General features: G+C 45.3%; 2 protein-coding genes across 14 annotated transcripts in view; one reads left to right on the forward strand and one right to left on the reverse strand.

The window, feature by feature from the left end:
• PIGN (phosphatidylinositol glycan anchor biosynthesis class N) overlaps nt 1-3,005 on the reverse strand; it is a 155,266-nt gene extending 152,261 nt beyond the window's left edge. For 8 of the 9 annotated variants that reach the window (XR_004644636.1, XR_004644637.1, XM_034762080.1 and 5 more), the window contains exon 1: nt 2,884-3,005. The gene's annotated coding sequence lies outside the window, so the exon portion shown is untranslated. Of the gene's footprint in view, nt 1-2,321; nt 2,566-2,883 lie in introns of all 9 variants that reach the window. The other variant, XM_034762078.1, reaches the window with a different exon arrangement.
• A 348-nt stretch (nt 3,006-3,353) lies between these two features.
• RELCH (RAB11 binding and LisH domain, coiled-coil and HEAT repeat containing) overlaps nt 3,354-23,433 on the forward strand; it is a 110,086-nt gene continuing 90,006 nt past the window's right edge. For 3 of the 5 annotated variants that reach the window (XM_034762085.1, XM_034762086.1, XM_034762087.1), the window contains exons 1-2: nt 3,358-4,062; nt 18,331-18,420. In XM_034762085.1, coding sequence (XP_034617976.1) covers nt 3,576-4,062; nt 18,331-18,420 — 577 coding nt within the window. In that variant the 5' untranslated portion in view covers nt 3,358-3,575. Of the gene's footprint in view, nt 4,063-18,330; nt 18,421-23,433 lie in introns of all 5 variants that reach the window. The other 2 variants (XR_004644639.1, XR_004644638.1) reach the window with 2 other exon arrangements.

The following is a 23,433-nucleotide window of genomic DNA, read 5'->3' on the forward strand; positions in this document are numbered from 1 at the left end:
AAACAACAAGGAGTCTGGTGGCACCTTAAAGACTAACAGATTTATTTGGGCATAAGCTTTCGTGAGTAAAAACCTCACTTCTTCGAAGAAGTGAGGTTTTTACTCACGAAAGCTTATGCCCAAATAAATCTGTTAGTCTTTAAGGTGCCACCAGACTCCTTGTTGTTTTTGTAGATACAGACTAACACGGCTACCCCGATACTTGTCAGCCAAACCAGTTAGTCGTGGATTTTAACACCAGCTAGAGCCACAGTGTAGCTCCAGTTTTAAGTGATTCAATAAATATAGGTCAGGCTGCGTGGAGTCATCAAAACTCAGATCCACCGTACAGTGCTAACTAGTTTTAAAATTAGTTTACCTGAACTGGGGGTTTAATACTGGTTAGAAATCATCCCCCATATAGCGAAACACTGCTCTTCAAGTAATATCTTCAGTGTTGTGATCTTTAAGAGGCGCTCAAACAGCTTCCAATTTACGGTTCTCGGAACCTAATCAAGTAAGGATTGAGAATTTGTCTATACTGAGAATTTGCACCAATTATAGCCACCATAGATAGGTCCACTGGTGCACATCACTTGGGTAGGCAGGCCAAGATTTGTAACTAGTGCAGCTTTTTTACTTAGCTAGGTCAGAAACAGTCTGTGAGGTGTAACACTTGAACACCACTCTGGAACATACCTGCTATTTGACTGCTAAACACTATTAAAACTAAAGAGCCACACATTTTGTTGTGTGCCCCTCTACCCCAATATAACACGGTCCTCGGGAGCCAAAAAATCTCACTGCCTTATATGTGAGACCGCGTTATATTGGGTTCCAGCTGGTACGCCATGCCAGACTGGACCGGCTTCCCCGGCATTGATTTAAAGGGCCCAGTTCTCCAGCCACTGCAGGGAGCCCCAGACCCTTTAAATCCGGAGCTTTGGCAGCAGGGCTCGGGCGGGGGTTTAAAGGGCCCTTGGCTCCCCGCAGCAGCTGGAGCCTCTGGCCCCTTAAATCCCCAGCAGGGATTTAAAGGGCCTGGTGCTCCAGCTGCTGCTGGGAGCCCCGGGCCCCTTAAATCACCGCCGGAGCTCTGGCAGCCGGGCTCGGGCGGTGATTTAAAGGGCCCGGGGCGTCCCGCTGCTTTACCGCGTTATATCCGAATTTGTGTTATATCGGGTCACGTTCTATCAGGGTAGAGGTGTACATAGGCCAAGCTATACAGCCAATGAGAGAACACAGTATACTAAGCTATTTCCTGTAACTTACAGGCAGAGACTGGGGCCACCAAAGCTATTCCTCTGCCTATAACACGCTGCGGGCCTGATTTTCCTTTCACTTACACCAGTGGAAATCAGGCATCAAGTTTTCCAATTTTCACCACAATCAACAGATTTGTGCCCCATGCCATCTAAAATATTCCCTGAAATTTTGGAGTTGAGTGGATGCAGTGTCCAAGTTATTACATTAGTCAGATGAACAGAGAAATAAGATTGAGTTGAGCACAGGACCTCACTTGGCTCAGGCTATACTGAGCAATCATTATTATATTATCACAGTTTTCTTGGGGAAAGGCAAGTGTGGAAGATTTGATGCTTTTATTAATTATTTTTACCTCTGCAAAACAGTCATGAAAATTTACCAGTTCTATAGGAGAGTGAGATGGCCTCCACTAATTGTGCAGACACAAATGTTTATTACTTTCCTATCAATTTTTACTGTAGTCAATTCAGCTGAACAGGCATCACACAGCACACATTTGGGTCTGGAGAGATCTTTATTACTGGTGATACATAAAATAGAAAGAACCCAGCTAGACTCTCTGAGCCAATGCTGAGTTTGTAGGAAAGGAAGATGAGGGGAAACCAGCTCTGGTGAGCAGGACAAATTTCAACTTGAAGTCATTGAGAAAAGCAACGTGTAAGCACACTGCAGCAATTTAGCTCAAACTGCCACTTTGCTTTGGCCCTCCAGCTAGTTCTCACTGTAACCCAGGGAGCAAAACTCGACCTGCTCAGGATAGTTATTGATTTCCGGTCATCTGTAGTGTTGTTGGAGTTGTGTTGATCCCAGAATACTAAAAAGAGAAGGTGAGTGAGCTAGTATCTACTGGTGAAAGAGACAAGCTTTCAACCTACACAGACAGGAAGAGCTCTACATAGCTCACAAGCTTGTCTCTCTCACCAACAGAAGTTGGTCCAATAAAAAAATGGTTTCAGAGTAGCAGCTGTGTTAGTCTGTATCCGCAAAAAGAACAGGAGTACTTGTGGCACCTTAGAAACTAGTGCCACAAGTACTCCTGTTCTTTTTGCCAATAAAAAAAATGTTACTTGACCCACCTTGGCTCTCAGATAACATTGGTCATTGTAACCTCGCCCCTCCATCACGGCTGCCTGTATCCGGGCGTCGGGGGGAATCTCCTGCATGGGCAACACTCATGCCGGGTTATGTCTGGCTGCTGCCATGCAAGGGCTCGTGTCCAGCGCCGGACACCCTGCGGGGCTCTGCACAGCGGTCCCCCAAGGACAGCAAAGAGGGTGTCTCGGCGGCAGCTCCCTGGCTGACCCCGTAGAGTTGTCACCTCTGAGAGGCAATAAAACCGGGACACTGGGGATGAGCCTGCGCCCGCCAACCAGGCGAGCTGCAGGGAGCAGCCGCACAGCCACCTCCCGGCGGTATCCAGACAGGCAGCAACGCTTGTCCCCGCCCCCCTGCTAGCGACCGAGCCAACCACCGCCCCCGTCTCCGCCCGGCCGGCCGAGCACGAGCCACCCCGCAGAGCGCGCCAGAGGCCCCAGCGGCGCGGCTGAGCTGTTACAGATCAGGAGGCACAGCCGCTCCAGCGCCCCGCTCCCAACCAGAGAAGCGAACTGCGCAAGCGCCGCCCCCACAGCTACTTACTAGCTCACGGGCCGTCAGCGCCGGCACCAACGTTCGCCCCACGAGGCCGTTCCGGGTTCGCGGATACTCTCGCGAGACCCAGTAGCCTATCGCTCCGCCCCTAGCTTGTTTCTCATCCTAGCTGTCACCACCCACTTCCGCCTCCAGGCCGCATCCCTTCCACTTGCAAAAGAGGTCAGCCCCCATCACGTGCTTCCACAGGCCCCGCCCCTTTACTCGTCCAGCTCCGACCTTCCCACGCTGTATGCCCCTCTTAACATAAACTCCGCCCATCACCCTAATATTTCCTTATGGCTCCTGCCTCTCCTGTGTCTCCGTCACCCGTAGGCCCCGCCCCTTCGCCCTTCCCAGGCTTCTGCTCAGGCCCCGCCTCCTCCTCTTCAGTTACACCTGACAGGGGAAGGGGCGGAGCCTCCGATTCCAGCCCCAACCGTTGCCGGCGGTTGGATGGGGAAAGTCTCGCGAGAGTTGTCACCCGGAAGCCGGCAGAGGAGGGTGAGAGAGAGAGGAAGAGAGTCGCGGCTGCTTTCTTGCTAGTGGCAGCGGCGTCCGTAGTAGCGCCTGGGGCGGCGCGCCCGGGGCTGGTCCCGGCGCCGCGGGGCTGGAGAGGCGGCGCCGCAGCAGGAGCCGGGGGTGTCGCTGGGCCGGCCAGGCGGGCAGAGGTGGCTGCGCGGCCCGTGTCGCGCTGTAAGATGGCGGCGGCGGGCGGAGGCAGCAGCGTGAACCCGTTTCTCAGCGACTCCGAAGAGGAGGAGCCGAGAGCCGGCGGCAGTAACGACCCCGGCCTGGGAGGCCCGCTCTCCCCGCAGCAGCACGAGGAGGAGGAGGAGGCGGCGGTGGGGGGTCCCGGGGCGCTGCCGGGTCTGCGGGCGGCGGCCCCGGGGGAGGCCGGCTGGGCCGGGCCCGGCGCAGGAGAGCCTCCCCGGGTGCCTGTGGACGCGCTGGCGGCGCAACTGCTACGGGACCAGTTCCTGCTGACTGCGCTGGAGCTGCACACGGAGCTGCTGGAGAGCGGCCGCGAGCTGCCCCGCCTGCGCGACTATTTCTCCAACCCGGGCAACTTCGAGCGGCAGAGCGGCACCCCGCCCGCGGGGGGAGCCCCGGGCCTCTGGGGAACTGCCGGAGCGGCCCTGGGGGGAGCGGCAGCAAGCGGCAAGGAGCCCGGCCCCGGGCAGCTCAGTAAGTGACTCTCGCTTGCCACAGGGAAGAAGGGGAGTGTGCCCTGCCGGAGTCTCTACGAGGCGGGAGTTGGCGGTGGGAGGGGTGCGACGGGGGCCTAGAGGAGAGATGTCTGGTGGCTGGACCTAGGTGCCTCTGGGAGGCGTGCGGGGGACCGGTGTGTATGGGGGCTTGACGTACCTGGGTGTTGGTATGGGCTTGGGTACAAGGGTTGGATGCTGCGCCGAATGTGCAGCGTGGAAAAAACGGAGCATGAGACTGGAGGAGATGAAGTAAGCGTGATCATTTGGGCGGGGGGGGTTGCTAGTAGTGCAGCAGTGTTAAAGCTAGGCTGTTATATTTTCTAGTGTAAGGTCAACAGGACTCAGTAGAAAATCTCTAGCCATGTTAGCTAGAAGTCATCTTGTTTTGAGTTGTGTGTGATTAAATTTTAAGGCAATCCTTGTGGGGAGAGAGGTAGGCATTTCTGCTTTAATACTGGCCCATTCTCACGTTCATTTTTCTTATCTCACACACCAGTCAGATCACACATTCATGGTTCCACTGGGAGTGAGTTTTCCTTGGCCTGGGAATAGGAGGAAATATATTTTGGCTTATGACTGATAATCCTAAAGTCTATAATTTCCAACATGAGCTGTCAAAATTTACCATTAAAAGGTCAATGTATTGACCCTAGCAACATAAGAAACAACATTTTGAATACCTTCATACTTAAGTTTCAGGGGTCTTAACTGTTGAAACACAGAGTACAATTACTTCCATAATTAGTGCTAGCAGGTTTAGAGAGCACCAGCTGTCTATGTCCTGTCATCTCTCTAAAATGTTTTGGAGGAAAATGTGTATAATCAGTATTGGGTGGGTTTTTTGTGGTGTGTGTTTGTTTGTTTTTGTTGTTTGAGTAAGGCAGGCAAAGATAGTGTTTGGCAAGTTGTCGTAGACCTTACTGCTGCTGAGTATCACTGAATGCCTTTATTTATGGATGAACAGATGAAAATATACTTGCATTATTTACATAAATACCTGTTTTTCATCAAGACTGTCATGGCGGTGACATGGGGTCTAAAACACAAGTCTTAAGGTAGCTAAAAGATTAGATGAATTCTATAAGAAGAAATGGTTTCCTCTCTCTGTCCCTTGGCTTCTAATTTGTGATTTACTGAAATCTTAAATGAAAGGGATGAAAGTGTTTGTGGTTAATAGAAACTTGGATGATATATACATATGTTCTAGTTCTACTTCAACAGAATATATATCTTGTGTGTAAGATGCCTCCCAAATAATGGGGCACCTTCATAAATAACATTACGGGCACAAAACCATGTTATAGACTTAAACTTTGGAAATGGCTTTTGGATTTTCATTTAATATCTTCAGCCACCCAAAAATTAAAGCTTGTACTGCTTCTTATTGTAAGAAGCAGACTAATACATGATTATAGCTAAAATTATATCCGCACACCCCAGTTATTATATTATTGCTTTTGAATATTACTTTTGAAATATTCAAGACATTATTTGCTTCTTGACAAGATTAGTGGGTTTTAAAAAGACTTGTCCTTTAGGATCACATACTAGCGAAGATGCTAAATTCACTTCCATCTGATTAAAAGGTGCCCATTTTAGAAGTCTAACTAGTCAGATTACTTAATTGATTTAATATTCTTATTGCTTTCTTAACATGAAATCTGGTTACTATTGGAGATAGAATACTAGACTAGATGGACCATAAGTCTGATCCAGAAAGTTAAGCAGGGGCAACTTCTACTAGTGACATAGAGGGCAAGATGATGAGAAGCCCAGCCTGGTAACTCTCAAGTATGGGGTTTCTGCCAGGATGTGAAGCGGGAATTCTAGGCCATATCTACACTACAGCGGCACATCTATGGTGCTGCAGCTGTGCCGCTGTAATGACATAGCATAGTTGCCTTCTACATTGACTGAAGGGGATTTTCCATTGAAGTAGACTATGTCTGCATTTAAGACGCACAGCTGCACCACTGTAGCACTTCAGTGTAGAGGGTTTCTTCAGTGACAAGGGTTTCTTCTGTCACTAAAGGTAATCCACCTTCCTGAGAGGCAGTAGCTGAGTTGATGAATTCTTCCATTGCCCTAGCACAGTCTACACTAGAGATTAGGTTGGTTTAACTAAATTTCCGGGGGTGTGGATTTTTTCACACCTCTGAGACACAGGTATGTCGATGTAACTTTTCAGCATAGAACAGCCCGAGTGAAATAATCTCAGAGATGCGGTAGTGAGGCCACCAGAAGAATTCTTCCATTGACCTAGCTGTATCCACACTGGGGGTTAGGTTGACTTACGTGCTCGGGACACACAATTTTTCATAGCTCTTAACAATGTGATAAGATCTAATTTCTAGGTTTTTGGCCAGGTTGCTTCACTTGCAGAGCGGAGCCAAGTATGGGTGGGTAGCAGCTTTAGATTTCCTTTCCTGGGCTTTAGTGCTTTGAGAGCAAACCCTCTAGAACAGGGGTCTCAAACACACGGCCCGGGGGCCATGTGCGGCTTGCGGGGTTGTTTTCTGCGGTCCGCGAGCTCCTCACGCGCCCCCCCCCCCCCGTTTACCTAGAGCGGCTCCAGCCCAACGCGCACCGGGGGAAGGGCAGGCTCCCTGCTTGCCCTGCCCCCTGCTGCTCCGGTAATTGGCCGGAACGTGGGGAAGGGGGGGCACAGGCTTTGTGTGTATAGCTCTTGCTTCAGGCAGCGCCCCCAGCAGCTCCCATTGGCCGCAGTTCCCCGTTCCTGGCCAATGGGAGCTGCTGGGGGTGGTGCCTGAAGCAACAGCAAGATACAAACCCCTGTGCCCCTCCTCCTCCTCCAGGTTCCCACCACTTCCCGGAGCGGTGCGAGGACAGGCAGGCGGCCTGCCCTGCCCCCGGTGCGTGTCGGGCTGGAACCCGCCCCCCGAGCCCTTCCTGCAGCCCAACCCCCTGCTGGTACCCCGCACCCCTCCTGCAGCCCAGCCCCCTGCTTACCCCACACCCCTCCTGCACCCCACACCCCAACTCCCTGCCATGAGCCCCACACCCCTCCTCCCCTCCCTGGGGGCAGGAAGAGGGCAGAGTTGGGGTGGGGATTTCAGGGAAGGGGTTGGAATGGGAGCAGGGCCTCATGGAAGGGGTGGAGTGGGGGCGGGGCCGAGGGTGGCGGGGAGAGTTGTCAGTAATGCGGCCCTCGGCCAATGTACTAGTCCTCATGTGGCCCTCGTGGTCATTTGAGTTTGAGACCCCTGCTCTAGAAGATGCTGAAAAAGACTAGAGAGAGAGAGAACAACAGGGTTTTGAGCTAATTTAAGAAAGCCCTCTAATGCCTTTGGTCAGGCATACACTAAAAAGTTAGGTTGGCACAGCTACAATGCTCAATTAGCCTAACACACACACACACACCCCGTCTAGACAACATTAGGTCAGTGGAAGAATTCTTCTGTTGACCTAGCTACCACCTCTTAATGAGGTGGATTAACTAGAGTGACGGGAGAACCTTGAAGCACTGCAGCAGTAGCTGTTTGAGTATAAACATGTGTTGATGTAGAAATTGAGGGCATGTTTACACTTAAAATGTTGCATCAGCACAGCTGCACCTCTACCACTTTAATGAAGACACTGTAAACCAATGGTTCTCAACCCGCAGGCTACTTGTGGCCCGATCAGCACACAGCTGTGGCCCATGTGGTAGCCTTAGGGCAATGCAGGTAGTATGTGTATTGTGTGGATGTGGCCCACGTAACCACACATAGAGCTGCCTATGCAGCCCACTATGGTAAATATGTTGAGAACCATTACTCTAAGCTAACGGGAGAGAATTCTTCCATTGGCGTAGTTAATCCACCTCCTTAAAGAGGCAGTAGCTATTTCAATGGGAGAAGCTCTCCAGGCAACAGAGCACTGTACTCAAGAGGTTAGGTCACTATAACTACGTAACTCAGGGTGTGGATTTTTCACACCCCGAGCGACATAGGTATACTGATACAGGTCTGTAGAGTAGACTAGACCTGAGTCTCTAAAGCTATGTCTATGATATAACCGCACGTCTATGGTGCTGCAGGTGGGCTGCTTTAGTGCCATAGTGAAGACACTCGCCTCAGCAGTGAAAGGGGATTTTCCATTCAATAGTTAATCCACCACTCTGAGAGGCAGTAGCTAGGTTGAGAAAATTCTTCCATTGGCCTAGCAACATCTACCCTGGGGGTTATGGCAGCTTAATTAGGTCTTTCAGGGGTGTGAGGTTTTTCACACCTAGGTCAATCTAAATTTTAGTTGTAGACCAGGCCTAAATCACTCATGTTTGATGATCCATTGAAAAATGTGTTTCAACTTGGCCAAATTTATTAGAGTTAAAAAGATACTTTCCTTATGCACTGGTTTTTAAATTGCAACTGGATATATTTTACCAACCTTCAAATGTTCAACTCATATTATGCAAGTTAAGTGAATTTCTCATTCTGTTGCAATCTCAGTGTTTTATTGGTGATGTGACGGAATAAGAAAGTTGAGCGGAATTTCTCAATGTGCAGATGCATCTCTTCTGCAGTCTGAGGCTTTGTATGGAATGAGGCAAGGCTTTATAATATGCATGTATATAGAATAAGATTGAGGGCCTCAATCATTTACTCACTGAACAAATGTATCCATTTAACAACCCAAAGATTAAGTAAGCAGTTTTTTTCACGTTTCTTTTCATAATTAAGAAATTTTTCAGCTCAGAATACCCCAGTCAACCTTATATGGAAGACTACTGTTAGGATAATCATTTTAACTTTTTTAATGCAAAGTAGCAGCTGGAAAAGACAGCTAGTAAGTAGCCTGTGGCCAGTAAACTGTCCATTGTTCACCAGCAAGTACTTTGCTCCATAGGCTACCAGTGGTTCGTAAAGTTCAGGATATTAGTTCAATGGAATAGTTCCTTAATAATGACCATAAAAAAGATGGCAACTTTTGAGTTTTCAGAAACTTTCTCTGGCTTCACCTGAAACTGGTCAAATAGAACTCCCAAAGACAATTAATATTCAAATGGTTGATGTTTTATATATTTCTGCAATAGTGTTCTCTCCATTAGCAGGCAGCAACAATGCATTAGGATGTGGCTGTAAACATAGAAACAATGGTACTATTAGAAGAGGGGTCGGCAATGTTCGTCACACGGCTCGCCAGGGTAAGCACCCTAGCGGGCGGGCCAGTTTATTTACCTGCTGACGTGGCAGGTTCGGCCGATCGCGGCCCCTGCTGGCTGCGGTTCGCCGTCCCGGGCCATTGGGGGCGGCGGGAAGCCACGGCGAGCACATCCCTCAGCCCGCGCCGCTTCCCGCCGCCTCCATTGGACCAGGACGACGAACCGCGGCGAGTGGGGGCCACGATCGGCCAAACCTGCCGTGTCAGCAGGTAAATAAACTGGCCCGCCCGCTAGGGTGCTTACCCTGGCGAGCCACGTGACGAACATTGCCGACCCCTGTATTAGAAATTCAGATGCAGACATTCTTTTCAACAACCCTGCCCTTTCCAGATTGTTAATGAAGATACCTACATGAACATAGAGCTAACTCTATTACTTGAAGTACACCACTAAGGGCTTCCCTTTAATGCTTTACAAAGCTTCATTACCCTTTACAGTCTTCTGGTTTTCAAGCTGTGTAATAGTGCTCACACCCAAGCAAACTCAAAATAAATTTGCACCCACAATCTTCTCTGCAGCAGCACTGCAATATCAATTGAGGCATACTGAGTTTATATAAAATTTCATTTCCAATTCCTGAATCTTGTTTTCCACCCCCACTAAGTTTTGGTGGCTCCTTTGAGGAGGCATGTTATGCACTGACAGCCTTAACACTGTACCTTGAGAACAGCAGGTCAAGAAATAATACTGACTGTGTGGGAAAACTCTGCTCTTCAGTGATGTGTTTGATGCATTCTTTCAACAAAATGCCCAGAGAGCATTCAGCCTGTAATGTTTGAACCAGCTGGAATCCTAAAAACTACCAGCAGGTTTCTTATGGTGATGGCTATGCAAAACTGCCAAATCTTTACAGTTTTTTTAATTTTAACAAGGGACAGATTTTTTTTTCCTGCTCCTACTCCCCTAAAGTGAAATTTGTATGTGTTTTCCAACAATCATTTCAGATTATGGCAATATTATGAGTTACGTTGTTAAATCTACTAACAAACAAATACAGGCTGTTAACACCAATTCCATTCAGTAAATTCTTTAAACTGCTTTTTCAATTGTGAAATTCTCTGTTTCAACGCTCAGGGTCTACGGCCCAGGGACTGCACCAGGATAGCTATGATAGGGTTACCATATTTCAACAAGCAAAAAAGAGGACGGGAGGAGCCCCGCCCCTGCCCCTCCCACTTCCCGCCCCCCCCAGAACCCCCAACCCTCCCCCCGTTCCTTGTCCCCTGACTGCCCCCTCCTGGGACCCCTGCCCCTAACTGCCCCCCGGGACTCCACTCCCTATCTAAGCCTCCTTGCCTCTTGTCCCCTGACTGCCCCAACCCTTATCCACACCCCCACCCCCAGACAGACCCCTGGGACTCCCACGCCCCATCCAACCACTCCCCACCCCCTGACAGCCCCCCCCAAGAACTCCCAACCCATCTAAACCCCTCTGCTCCCTGTCCCCTGACTGCTCCGATCCCTCTCCACACTCCTGCCCCCTGACAGCCCCCCCAGAACTCCCAACCCATCTAAACCCCTCTGCTCCCTGTCCCCTGACTGCTCCGATCCCTCTCCCCACTCCTGCCCCCTGACAGCTCCCCCCCCAGAACTCCCAGCCCCCTACCCCCCGCTCCTTGTCCCCTGACTGCCCCCTCCTGGGACCCCTGCGCCTAACTGCCCTCCAGAACCCCACCCCCTACCTAAGACTCCCTGTTCCTTGTCCCCTAACTGCCCCCTCCTAAGACCCCCCCCAACTGCCCCCCAGGACCCTACCCCCTACCTGTACCCTGACTGCCCAAAACTTTCTCCACTCCCCTCCAAAAGCCCCCCCCCCCGTTTCTTGACTGCCCCCTCCAGAACCTCCCTGGCCCCCTTACCCTGCTGCTCAGAACAGGGTGTTGGGCTCTGTGCCAGCCGGACACATGGCTGAGCTCCCCTGCACAACACAAAACCCGGTCCCTGGCCCTGCACAGGGCTGCCGGAGCGGGCTGCAGGAGGAGGAGCTGCCGGCCGGCTCAGAATGCAGGGAGGGGGGGGTGGGAGGAGGAAGCTGCTCCGGAGTCCAGCCCGGGACTTTCCTGCAGCCCTCCCAGCCGCTCGCTCTGCCGGGGGAGGGGGAAATCCCGGACATTGTGAGTGCTTTACAAATTCCCCCCGGACGCTATTTTTAGCACACAAAAGGAGGACATGTCCGGGTAAATCCGGACGAATGGTAACCCTAGCTATGATGCTGTAGTTATGTCAATATAACCCTGTAGTATAGATGCAGCATACTCTGATGGAGGGGTTTTTTCCATTCATGTGGAATCACCACCTCCACAAGCATCTGTAACTGGGTTGACAGAATCATCCTTCCCTTGACCTAGCTGAGCCTACATTGGCGGTTCAGTCGGCATAGCTACGCTGCTCAGGAACATGGAATTTTCACACCAGTGGGAATTATTAATATCTGAAATTATTAATATTGATATTTGAAACCAACAAACACTAGTGTAACCATAAATTCCTTTATTAAATCCAAAGGCCAAATGATATTTATACAATTGCTCTAAACATGCCTAAAAAGTCTAACTAATAAGCAATCTAGTAAATCCAAACAGTAACAAAAGAATTATAAGCATTTGAATAAGATACTTACAGATAGGCTAAACCTGGGGGTGCTTTAGACCCATATTGGCTGGCTCCAACATGGTCAGGCAGGGATTAGCAATGAACCCTTTAAGAGTTTACTTATTATACCCTTTAACAAACAAGTGATGTCATTGCCAATTACTGTCTTCAGCTAAAAAACAATTTGAATCAGTTCACCCTTTTTCCAGTCTTAATCCAGATAAGATTTACAAACTCCTTTTTTCCCAAGGATCTTCCTCCTTATCTCTTACCCTCCTTCCTGCTAACCAACAGTTTTTCTTTGCACCTGGGTTTACATAGGTTTTAACACTAGCGTGTGGTTTGGGGAAGGGCTGTGTTGGCTCATTTTAAAACAGATTGTCTTTGTTTTAATTTAAAACCATCTGCAGTCACCCCTGTCAGTCAGGGGCCTTCTTTTTCAAAACTTCCCCCTATTCATTAGTTATTTTTTGAACCAGATATCCTCCCTATTTCATTCTTTTCGACCTTATAATTCATTCTTTTCAAGGCCTTCCTTCTACTTATTAGTCAGGGCCTTTCTTTACAACACACATATATTTCCTTAACCAATAAGCTAACTTTACTTCTTTAATTTTATACTTATAGTACAACATCCCTGACTGACATAGCTGTGTCCAGCTACATTTTATGGTTAGATCGAACCTTTGCTTCTGAACTCCAAATGAGTGGTACTGTACTGAAAATGATGAAAGAAAGCAAGAAAGTGTGAATATGCTGTAAGAAGAAAGGAGTGTTTTGCTGGACACTTACTAGTACCAGTTCTCAACCTAAATCATAGGCAAAGTGATTGAGGCGAGTACATAATGGTGATAATTGCTCTATTGTGCTAGGCATTGTACAAATATATAGTAAAAAGTTTCTTCTCCAAAGAGTTAACAAGTCTAAAGTTAGAAAAGTAGAAGTGGGTGTAACAGTCAAAGGAAAAAGTAAGGAGCAGATGAAGGTAACAATGATGGGCACTTGTCATTGCATCAGTGACCTATACAGTATGCAGTTTTTATGATTGTCAGCTTAAAAAGTGAGTATGTGCTAATAAAATTAGCAGATGACACAAAGTTGGGAGTTATTTATTCTACATAGAATAAACATCAACTTTTCACTTTAAGGAATATATAGCATAGTGTATGATGAATTGTGTGTGATGAGCGGGGAGTGGCATGGTGAAAGAGTAAAGAATGGTTGACAGATTCCTGGTCTTTTGACACACACACACACACACACACACACACACACACACACACACACACACACACACACACACACACCATAACTCAGTCGTTTTTCTCCCAACAGTGGAAACTCCACACTCATAACAAGTACATTTATCCACAGATCCAAAATAACTCATCTCGCTTCAAGCATTGATTCTTATGCTGTGCAGAATGAAATCCCTATTGACAGCAATTAGATGGAATTCTGAAACATAGCACCTTCAAAATGTGATCTGTCACAGTGAAATGAGTCATAGGTAACTATATGCATTGCTTTTGGCAGTGTGGTAAAGTTACAGCAAGACATATTTACTTGTGCTGCCGCTTGTTTAATGGCAAAATCTGAAAAAAATCTTTTAGGGGTTATTGACAAATAACCCCTAAAAGCAACCTACAGACTTACATTTTGCAACATGTTACTGTCTGATGTGCATCTCTCCCTACCTCTTACCTCCCTACCTGGGAGCAACTGTAACATTTTTTACTATAGTCCCACATATCCCAGAATTCCCATCTGTGGAAGAAATGCTGACTCTGTATGCATAGTACTTTGGTGCTACCTGGTTAAAAAACTACATTGCAGCATCCAACTGAGACTTCTGCAAAGTACACCTCAGTTACATCCGGCAAGGCCAGGGTGGTTCATGTCATCCTTGGTCATCTCTGTGCCTGAGCAGCTACTAATTTTTATAACTCCAGTGGGGGAGACAGAAAAGAATAGAGATGGTGGCAACTGTGTTGGGCATAACATGAAGAGACTTGACAGAGGCGTGCCTGCTCACCAAACCATTGCACGTGGGTTGCTACAGTGAAAGCTTAGGAACTACTGGGATAAAAGCACTAGCATTATTTCAAAGGGAAATATTGCTCCTTTTTTAGAACACTTTTGTGAAATTTCATATGAAGTAAAACTTTGAGAAAGTTAGAAACTAATGACACTCTGCCTAGTCATTTTCCAGAATGAGAACCATTTTTGCCATTATTTTTCTCTTTCCAAAATAAAGCTTTGTGTAGTGACACCATACTTGCACTGCTCTTGGGTGGTGTAATAGAAGCAGCAGATGAGTTTTATAGCCAGGGATGAAAAAATTCATAATTTATATATTTCTAAATGTTAAACTTTTTAATCAGTTGGCCAAAATAATGTATGTTGGACAATTCAGTCTCCAGTATTCAGTTACATCGTTATTATGAACTTTTATATTTTAAGGGGAGGGGAGCTAAAATCTTTTTGGATATCATATTTGTTAAAAACTGAAATGTTTTGTAAAATTGTTAAGTTGTGATTATAGTCTGACAAACAACTCAGTGCAGGAGAGTTTTGAGATTAATGGCCCTAAGACATCAGTTGTGCTTACAAGAGAAAAGATGTTCTTTCTGACTGCCAGACCTACAAACACAGTGTGCATTCTGCATCAAGCTGTGCTGTCTCCGGCATATGCATCAATAGTTATAAAAATTCTGCCCTGTGTTTCACAGGGATTGCTCAAAGTTTGGCTCTGTAATTGGAATTTAGATGATAAATCTGTTCGTGCCAGAATAGAATTCAGTTTGAATTCTCAAAGCTGTTTGTCTCTGCAGTGATAAAGAATATTAAGTACTAGAAACTTAAGTAAAAACTTTACATCTTTAAAGGATGCAGTATTGGAGCTGTGTTGGTTCCAGGATGCTAGAGAGACAAGGTCGGTGCAGTAATATCTTTTTGAACTAACTTCTGTTGGTGAGAATCACTTTGTGGTTAGAGTTGTACTGGTCAAATGGTAAAGCTTCTTGGACAGTCTCTCTTTTCTGTGCTATTCATGTTGTCTACTTAGTAGACTGACTAGTTATTTAGCAGGCAGCAATAAACCAATGTCACTGCCTCTCCAGAACAGGATGTTGGTGTGAGCTACTACCTACAATCATGCAAAGTTATTTTTCATTATTGCTATGGGTTATTTTGGTTCTGACTTTGCCCCATATGCATCAGGATTTAAACCAAACTGTCCTTAGGAAACTACTACTTCATATAATCCAAAACTTCTAGAACACAACATGTGATGACATTGCTTGTTTGTGGAGTACTGTCATTTGCTTTAAAGGTTTTAGTACTTGGCAGACCCCATTTTATGTTCCATCCCTATGGATGGAACATGCCCTCTTTAAAATATAACCATTTGTCTCTTTTTATAATTGTTACCTTGTGTAACCATTAGTTCTGTTACTCTTGTCCATAAACAATCATTAAAACATGCCAAAAATAGTAAGAAAAAGAATATACTCTTGATCAATACATTTAATCTAATCTGGAGTGGCTATCATGGACTAGTATCATTTGAGTAGCTTGAAAGAGACCCATGTCTCTTGAAAACCCTTTATAGAATTCCAGACTGTTAGTAGGTGGCTTGCTAACTTTCACTGCTGCTCTAATTGCTCAAAAAGTTAATTTCTTCTGAAGATTTCTGAGGGTTTCTCTTCATTTGCTTCTGTTCTGAAAGTTTTGGTTCAGTGACTATCTAAAATTAATACAGTAACTCCTCACTTAACATTGTAATTATGTTCCTGAAAAATGCGACTTTAAGCGAAACGATGTTAAGCGAATCCAATTTCCCCATAAGAATTAATATAAATTGGGGAAGGCAAGGGGGGCTGGATTCCAGGGAAATTTATTTTTGCCAGACAAAAGGCATTCTATACATTTGAAACAATTTTAAACAAGCAATTTAATACAGGTATAAGTTTTAAACCATTTTAGAGAAACAATTTAATATAATCATCATTGCTGAGTATGAAGAAATGGGAGGTGCCCCAGCACTACCCCACACAGGCACAGCCCTCTGGCACTGCAGATGAGGCAGGCAAGGAGGCTGAAGGTGCTGTAGGCTAGGAGAAGCACATTGCACAGCAGCAGTTGCAGCTTCCCCTACTGTGCAAGCACCAGGGGTGGGGGGCTCAACCCTCAGCCTGCCCACTCCACCCGTTCCCCCAAGCCCTCACCCTTAACCTGCCTGTTCTCCCCCAGGAGGCAGGGGAGGGATGGGGAGCCTGTGTGACGAGTCCTCGCTCCTCCCCCCCTCCCTCCTGAACGCCACAAACCAGCTGATTGCCGTGGGCAGGAGGCGGGGGGAGGAGGGGGAAGGCACTGATCTGCGGGGTCTGCTGGTGGTGGGAGGTGCTGGGGGGGGGAGGGGGGGGCGGGGGGGGGGGGGGAGGGGCTGCCAGCTGTGGACAAAGCAGGTAGCCAAACAACATTATAGCAGAGCATTGCCAACTTTAAACAAGCATGTTCTGTAATGGAGCAGGGACGCAAGATTGAAACAACGTTAAGCGAGAGAATGTTAAGTGAGGAGTTATTGTAGTATAATAGTGTATCTTCTAGTCTTGCACCCTGACCTTGCATAACAGAATGTCCTAGACAGGACAAAACTGAATTCTGCATTTACAAAATAAGGTGGGTTCATTGGAAGCTCAGTAACAAGTTAGCATTTATACCGTGTTTATCTATATTGCTGAAACATCCATAGAACTCACCATTTTCAGTTAATGAAGATGTTAAATGACACAAGTTGAAAAATATTCAATACTTCTAAGTACAGCTACCTAAGGTTTCTCAGTAATTTCATTTTCACAATTGACTTTTTGAAATGTCTGTCTATATTTAAAGCCTATTTTGAATCTTCCTTTTGGGAAGAGGGACTTGGTTTTTTTTAATAGTTTTCTTCACTTAAGTCTAGTGTTTAATTTACGTTGTGTAATGCAGATATCTATTCCACTTGCTATTTAATGTGGCCAGACAAATTCAAGCTGAGCTAGATTACTTTGTCTATAATGTTGTTTATTTGTGAAAATTACATACGTACTTTGTGAGTTATCTGTGATATGCGCCTTTTCCACTCCCATTAAATCATTTGAGTGCAACCCCATTGAAGCTTTTTCTTCAGTTTTGTATCTGTGGCAGAGGCAAGGATAGAATCTAATTCCAGGGGTTCTCAAACTGAGGGTTGGGACCCTCAGGGGATCAGGAGCTTATTACATGGGGGGGTCGCGAGCTGTCAGCCTCCACCCCAAATTCCGCTTTGCATCCAGCATTTATAGTGGTCTTGAATGGATAAGGCGGGTCGCACTCAGAGGCCCGCTATTTGAAAGGAGTCACCAGTACAAAAGTTTGAGAACCACTGCTCTAATTCTTCAGAGCAGCATTCAACTGCTTTAACATGCTACAAGCCTTTCTCTTCCAATCCCAGGCTCATTCACTACACATTCCAACTTCTGCAACAATTGAAGCTGGGATCCTGTGGGGGAGAAAAAAATAGTCTTTAATTACATGAACACATTCTATCATAATGCAGACACACAAGGGGGCTGAATTAAGACTGCATAGGCAACCTTCAGTATGTCTCTTTCTAACTTTTCAATGCTTGACTTTGCAACCTTTATGTTCTTTTAACAGTTTTGGTATGTAACTATAAATTTGTGCCTCTACGTTGCAAATATACAATAAGCATATAGAGAAAAAATGGCTTTTCTAAATTTTTTTTGGCAAAATGCACAAATCTTTATAAAATTTCCTACTGCAGAAATGTTTTTAACTTTTTGTTCCCATTCTCTTATGGTGGTTTTGGTGTGCCTATTAAGGCTTGTCTACACAGAACAGCAATGAGCACTATAGAGAAGCATTTCTTCTGATTGCAGTATATCTGTTGAACTTCCTCAAAACATTAGAACAGGGAATAAAGTAAAGGATTCTGGCAGCCACAAACCTGCATCTCATTAGCAGTTAAAATTTCTAATGCAAACTGAGCTGGTATTCTTGAAGCTGGTATTCAAAGTAATTAGACCATATGTATAACAGCAAAAGGATATAAACAAAAAAACTCTGGCACCTGATAAAAAAAGGATTGTTGTGTAGCCAGCAGAGAATTAGTTTTCTCCTGAAATACTTTATTGAATGCAAGAATGTTACATTTTTTCACCTCACTGTTGCATGTTTCCCTATAGTCAGGATATCCTTGCTACAGTGCTCTTTTAAAAAAAAAAAAAAAAAAAATTGAGCTCTTAAATATCTTGTTTTGTTATTGTACTACTTTTTAAAACATGTGAACGTTTAAAAAAATAAAATTTTAATCAGACACAACACTTGAGTAACCATCTATTTTAAAATTACTAAAACTGCCAAAAATCTATTTTTTGTTCGTTGAACTGTTGCAATTTTTAGGACTTTTTACAAATGGTTAAAATCCTGTTTCACCTCTTGTAGATCGAGCTGGAAGCATTAGTACCCTTGATTCCTTAGACTTTGCAAGATACTCTGATGATGGAAACAGGGAGACAGACGAACGCGTAACAGGTGAGTAGGATTTTGTGTGGGATAGGAGTCCTAGAATACTAGGGTTACTATATGGCTTCAGGGGAGTTTCTTGGGCAGCAACATTTATAAATTGCATCTTTCCTCTCCAGGAACATGTTAAAGATTGTACTGGATTGTAGTTTTACTAAATCAGGTTTATTCCTAATCATCTTTCAGTTAGTTCAGCTGAAGTGCTGCTGTTAATTAATTTTAGGAATGAAGAGGAGCAAAATATATCCCTCTTAATGCCCTGTACTCAGAATCTCATGTATTCTATGCTGTACTGCCATCTCCTCTATGTATTGTTTGCCACAACCACAGGGGTACTTGAAGATTGTCAAAACCTGCACTATGAGAGCAACCATTGCTTACTGATAATTATTCCTGCATTAATTTGTTGCTGACAGGTGACTAGACAGTTAATGCCAATTTAACCCCAGTAAGCATGCTGGCCATAAATTCCCCTTCTGGTTTTTTTGTTCCCAGACAACTGTCATACAGGAAGACTTCATTCTTCTACTACCCAGTGCTGTAGACACTAAGTGTGGTGGTAAGAAAAGGGACCATGTAAAAAATGGCAATTCTTTTTTCTTTAAACAGATCTGCTCTTCCCAAATAATTGGTATCTGCTTGCATTAAGTAACAAATACCTTTTCCTTTTGTCAATGCAGAGCCAATATAACATTGGGAGTGTGTGCTGGATTATTTTTGGTCTTACCCAAAACCACCCTTTTAATTAGGTTCTAGCTGCGAAATGCTTTGGTGATGCATGAACCAGGAAAAAAAAAACAACTAGATTTTCAGTTTTCACTATTTTCAGTGCCAGCAGGTAGAAAATTGTGTACTTGTAACATAAGAGACTTGATATAACAAATCACTGAGGCATATTGTACCCAACTATGATATGTGCATAACTTTTCAGAGTATAAGCCTCATTTTAAGATAATGGGGAAGTCTAAAATACATTCTTAAAATGCAATTTTCTCCGGTAGTTTTGTCACTAGATCATTTTCTTGTTACTGTTATATAAGCTATGCAATAGTATGGAATTCATCTGACCTACCCTCTCAAAGCTGGATTTCAGCAGATGAGCTATTTAATGAAGACTAGCTGGCCATAGCAAGCTTATGAAATTAAGGATCTGTGTTTGTCTACCAGGTACTTTCTATCAGCTTAGCCTACACCCAGGCCAGATAAGCATTATCTAAATCAAAAACATGTATATAAGAAGTTTCTCTTTGCTCCCAACCTCAAGGGTAATGTGTTTCTTTGATATCTGCTCTTTTCTGTGAATCACAAGATGTTGGATGAGGGAAGCAACAGGAAATGGCAAGGATAGCTGCCCCTTTTTAAGGATGTTTCTCTACCTTGCGGGGGAGGGATAGCTCAGTGGTTTGAGCATTGGCCTGCTAAACCCAGGGTTGTGAGTGCAATCCTTGAGGGGGCCATTTAGGGAACTGGGGTAAAAATCTGTCTGGGGATTGGTCCTGCTCTGAGCAGTGGCTTGGACTAGATGACTTCCTGAGGTCCCTTCCAACCCTGATATTCTATGATTCTTTTGTTTGCAATCGAGAGGGGTCTAGAAGTAGGTCCAGCTGCAGTTACATGATCATAAAGCAGCAATGGCCAAGATTACTTTGTTTTTTATGTATGGTTTCAACAGCTTCTCTTGGATGTGACCCATGTTACTGTCTTTTTACTTTGAAATTAAACTACTGAGGTATGTGTCATGCTGTCTGGAGTGACTCACCACTGTGAGTGTCAACCTCAGAGTAGATTGCCAGGAAACAGGGCAAAAACCCCAAACTGGTTTTATATTCTTGTAATTAGATTTTGCCAAGCCTGTAACAAGTTTATACTCCTAAAGCACTATAACAGTCTTACCATGGGGTCACAGACAGACTGGAATGCCCAAGGCAACTATTTTGCCACCCAGGCAAGCTTGACTTTGTGATAGATGGTTGCTTTACACACCAAAAAAAAAAAAAAACCCACAATAATATTCAGATTACTCCCAGTCCCAAAGGATAAGTCACTTACCCTGGGTCAGTTGTACTCAGATCTCAAACCAAGGGCAACACTTATCGCCAATCCTGTAACAAACTAACTAAAGGTTTATTTAACTAGGAAAAAGAAATGAGTTATAAAGTTAAAGCAGGTGCACGCGTGCGCGCACACACACAAATGAGTTGGTCACCTTTTGAAAGGTGACTGTAACTTCTATTATAAGCAAACTCTGTATACCTGTAGGGCTAACCCAGCCAAAACAGGTGCGGACTCCTTGGTTATCCTTAGAAATTCTTGCCCCTCAGAGTTCAAGCAGCATAGGAATAATTTCTCCTTAGCAGGCATTTTAATTCCTTTCCACAGCGTTCAAGCTGTGACAGGATGAAGGCTTGGGCACATACCCTCTTCAGGGCTGTGGGGGAAGCAATCAACTAAATCTTTTGTCCAATGTCTGTAGACCTGCTTTTGTTGGGGAGAAGATAACAACTCTTGTGGTGAACAAGTATTTCACACTTGGTAATACTTCCCCCATAACTGGATTTACAGTTTCAGAGCAAACATTTTTGCAGTTACAGAACAAACACTAAATGTTACCTTATAGAATGGGTTACAGGTACAATAAGCAAGATTAATACATGTAGCAAATTACAAGCATTTCATGAAGTCTAAACACATTGTTACAAGTCAAATACCTATTTTAGCAATAACAATACAAAGGTGAGTCAAACTGGTTTCCAGTTATGCATTTGATAGTATTAACTTGAGACCTAGGGACTTTGGCATAAGCTGGCACTGGTCTACCAGTGTCACAATGTGCTGTTGAGAAGATTGTTGAAACTGGTGCAGAATTTGGCAACCAACTTGTTGAATGGTATTTCTTTCCATGAGCATATTGCACTGGTCAACCAATTAAAGATGCTGGTTCTGTCTTATGGCCATATTTTGCTACATACACACTACAAGTTTGTTTCTATTATGCATTTAGAATTGTTGTCCTCCTCAGAGTGTGTTCCAAATAAAGTACTCCAGAAAGCCCTGACATTTGTAGTTGGTGGGGTTTTTAAATGAGGAAATAGAATGGATAAAGTTCTTTTTCTCCCGACCCTGCTGTTGAGAGAACTACTGTGGACTTTGCCCAGTTTTATCATACGCTCCAGAAACCATAAATTGTATAAGAGCTACCTGAGGAGAGCAAGGGAAATTTACCCCAATCAGAGCATTAGCTCTGTTCACTTTAATACGGAGATAAGTTTGCTTGATATATTGTCCCTTTGCAAAACATTGAGTTGAGTGAAACTTAACCTTCTGAAAACCAGGAAATGAACAGTTAAGTTTGCTCATGCAGCCTTAACTCTGCCTTCTTTTAGCAATGCCCCAATATGCCCCATTAATACAAATACCTTTATTCTGATTATCCCACCCACCCCTCCCAACACAAACACACACAGTTGCTGAAATGTACAAGCTCTTCACCTCCTTCAACAACCCATTCACTCTCATCCCCAGGATTCCAGCTAATACTTTTCAAGGACAAAGGTGAGGGGCAGGGAAAAGGGGGAAGGTTGATCATGCCACCCTCTGCAAGCAACTTCTCAATATGCATATATTCACCCTGGCTCTTGGCACTGTAGGCATCAGGAAGTTACAGATCCTGACATACTTGCACATTTAGCCAACTCCCCAGAAAGATTATCATGCCTGTACAATTTAAGAACCGCTTAACAGTCTTTTGCATCTCCCTTACGCTTCTTCACAGGATACTATCTCAACCTTCAGTTTCACTTAACAATCATGAAAGCATTGGGTCATCTCATATTCCATCTCACTGCGGACAATATCCTTTGTAATAAAAGCTCTGTGCCCTGCTCCTGACAAAACCTATGCAGTTCTGCAGAGAAATGATACCTGCTGCATCCTGAAGGTACACATGCACCTCTTCCCTTTCCTCACAAACACGATAATGGAAAACCTAGATTTCAGGCCATAATCACAACTCTGTCATACACGCCAAGTAATCCACAGATCTTGCAAATACACCTCTACCAAGCAGAGCTAACTACCGCCTCCATCGTTCAGCATAGCTACACCAGGGGTGGGTAAACTATGGCCCGGGGACTGCATCCAGCCCTTCAGACATTTAAATCTGGCCCTCGTGCTCCCGACGGGGAGCGGGGTCTGGGGCTTGCCCTGCTCCGCATGTGCCGTGGCTCCACGCGGCTCCCGGAAGCAGCAGCATGTCCCCCCCTCCAGCTCCTATGCATAGGGGCAGCAGGAGGCACCGCACGCTGCCCCTGCTCCAAGCAGTGCCCCCGCAGCTCCCATTGGCCGGGATCCGTGAGCATTCGTGGCCTGCCATACAATTTCCATACCCAGATGTGGCCCTATGGCCAAAAAGTTTGCCCACCTCTGAGCTACACGCTCACTTTACCTGGAGTGCATGCAAATAATAAATGCTTAGACTACTGTCAGATCCCAACTTGCTACTGACAGTATCCTTCATGCTAAAACCCCTGTACTCTGCTAATTATATAATGTACACAAGTCTGCACTGAAATGATGCATTCTGCATCCTGAAGGTGCACATGTAGCTTTTACCTTTGCTCAAACACATTGGAGATTGCGAAATATAGATCTCATAGTCTAATCAGAGCTCTGTTACACACGTCAAAGTAATTCACTCAAGTCCTCATATCACAAACACAAAGTAAGCCCAACTACCGCCTCCACTACATAGTGTAGGTACATCTAGTGCCTAACACACTGACTGCACATGGAGTGTATCCAAATAATTCCCATTGGCTACTGCCAGATCCAGGGGATTAGAGGGAAGGTGGCATGGGCAGCTTCCCCCCTCGCCCCCCCCCCCCATTTCTCCTTTTAGTAGTGAGAGTGAATGGGCTGTAAAAGAGGTGAAGAGTTTGTATGTTTCAGCAACTGTGTGGTTGGCAGAATAAAGGGGTGTGTGTTAACAGAGGTATATTGGGGCGTGATGACGGAGTTCAGATG

This window comes from Trachemys scripta, chromosome 2 (assembly GCF_013100865.1).
Source record: "Trachemys scripta elegans isolate TJP31775 chromosome 2, CAS_Tse_1.0, whole genome shotgun sequence".
Taxonomy (NCBI): Eukaryota; Metazoa; Chordata; order Testudines; family Emydidae; genus Trachemys; species Trachemys scripta.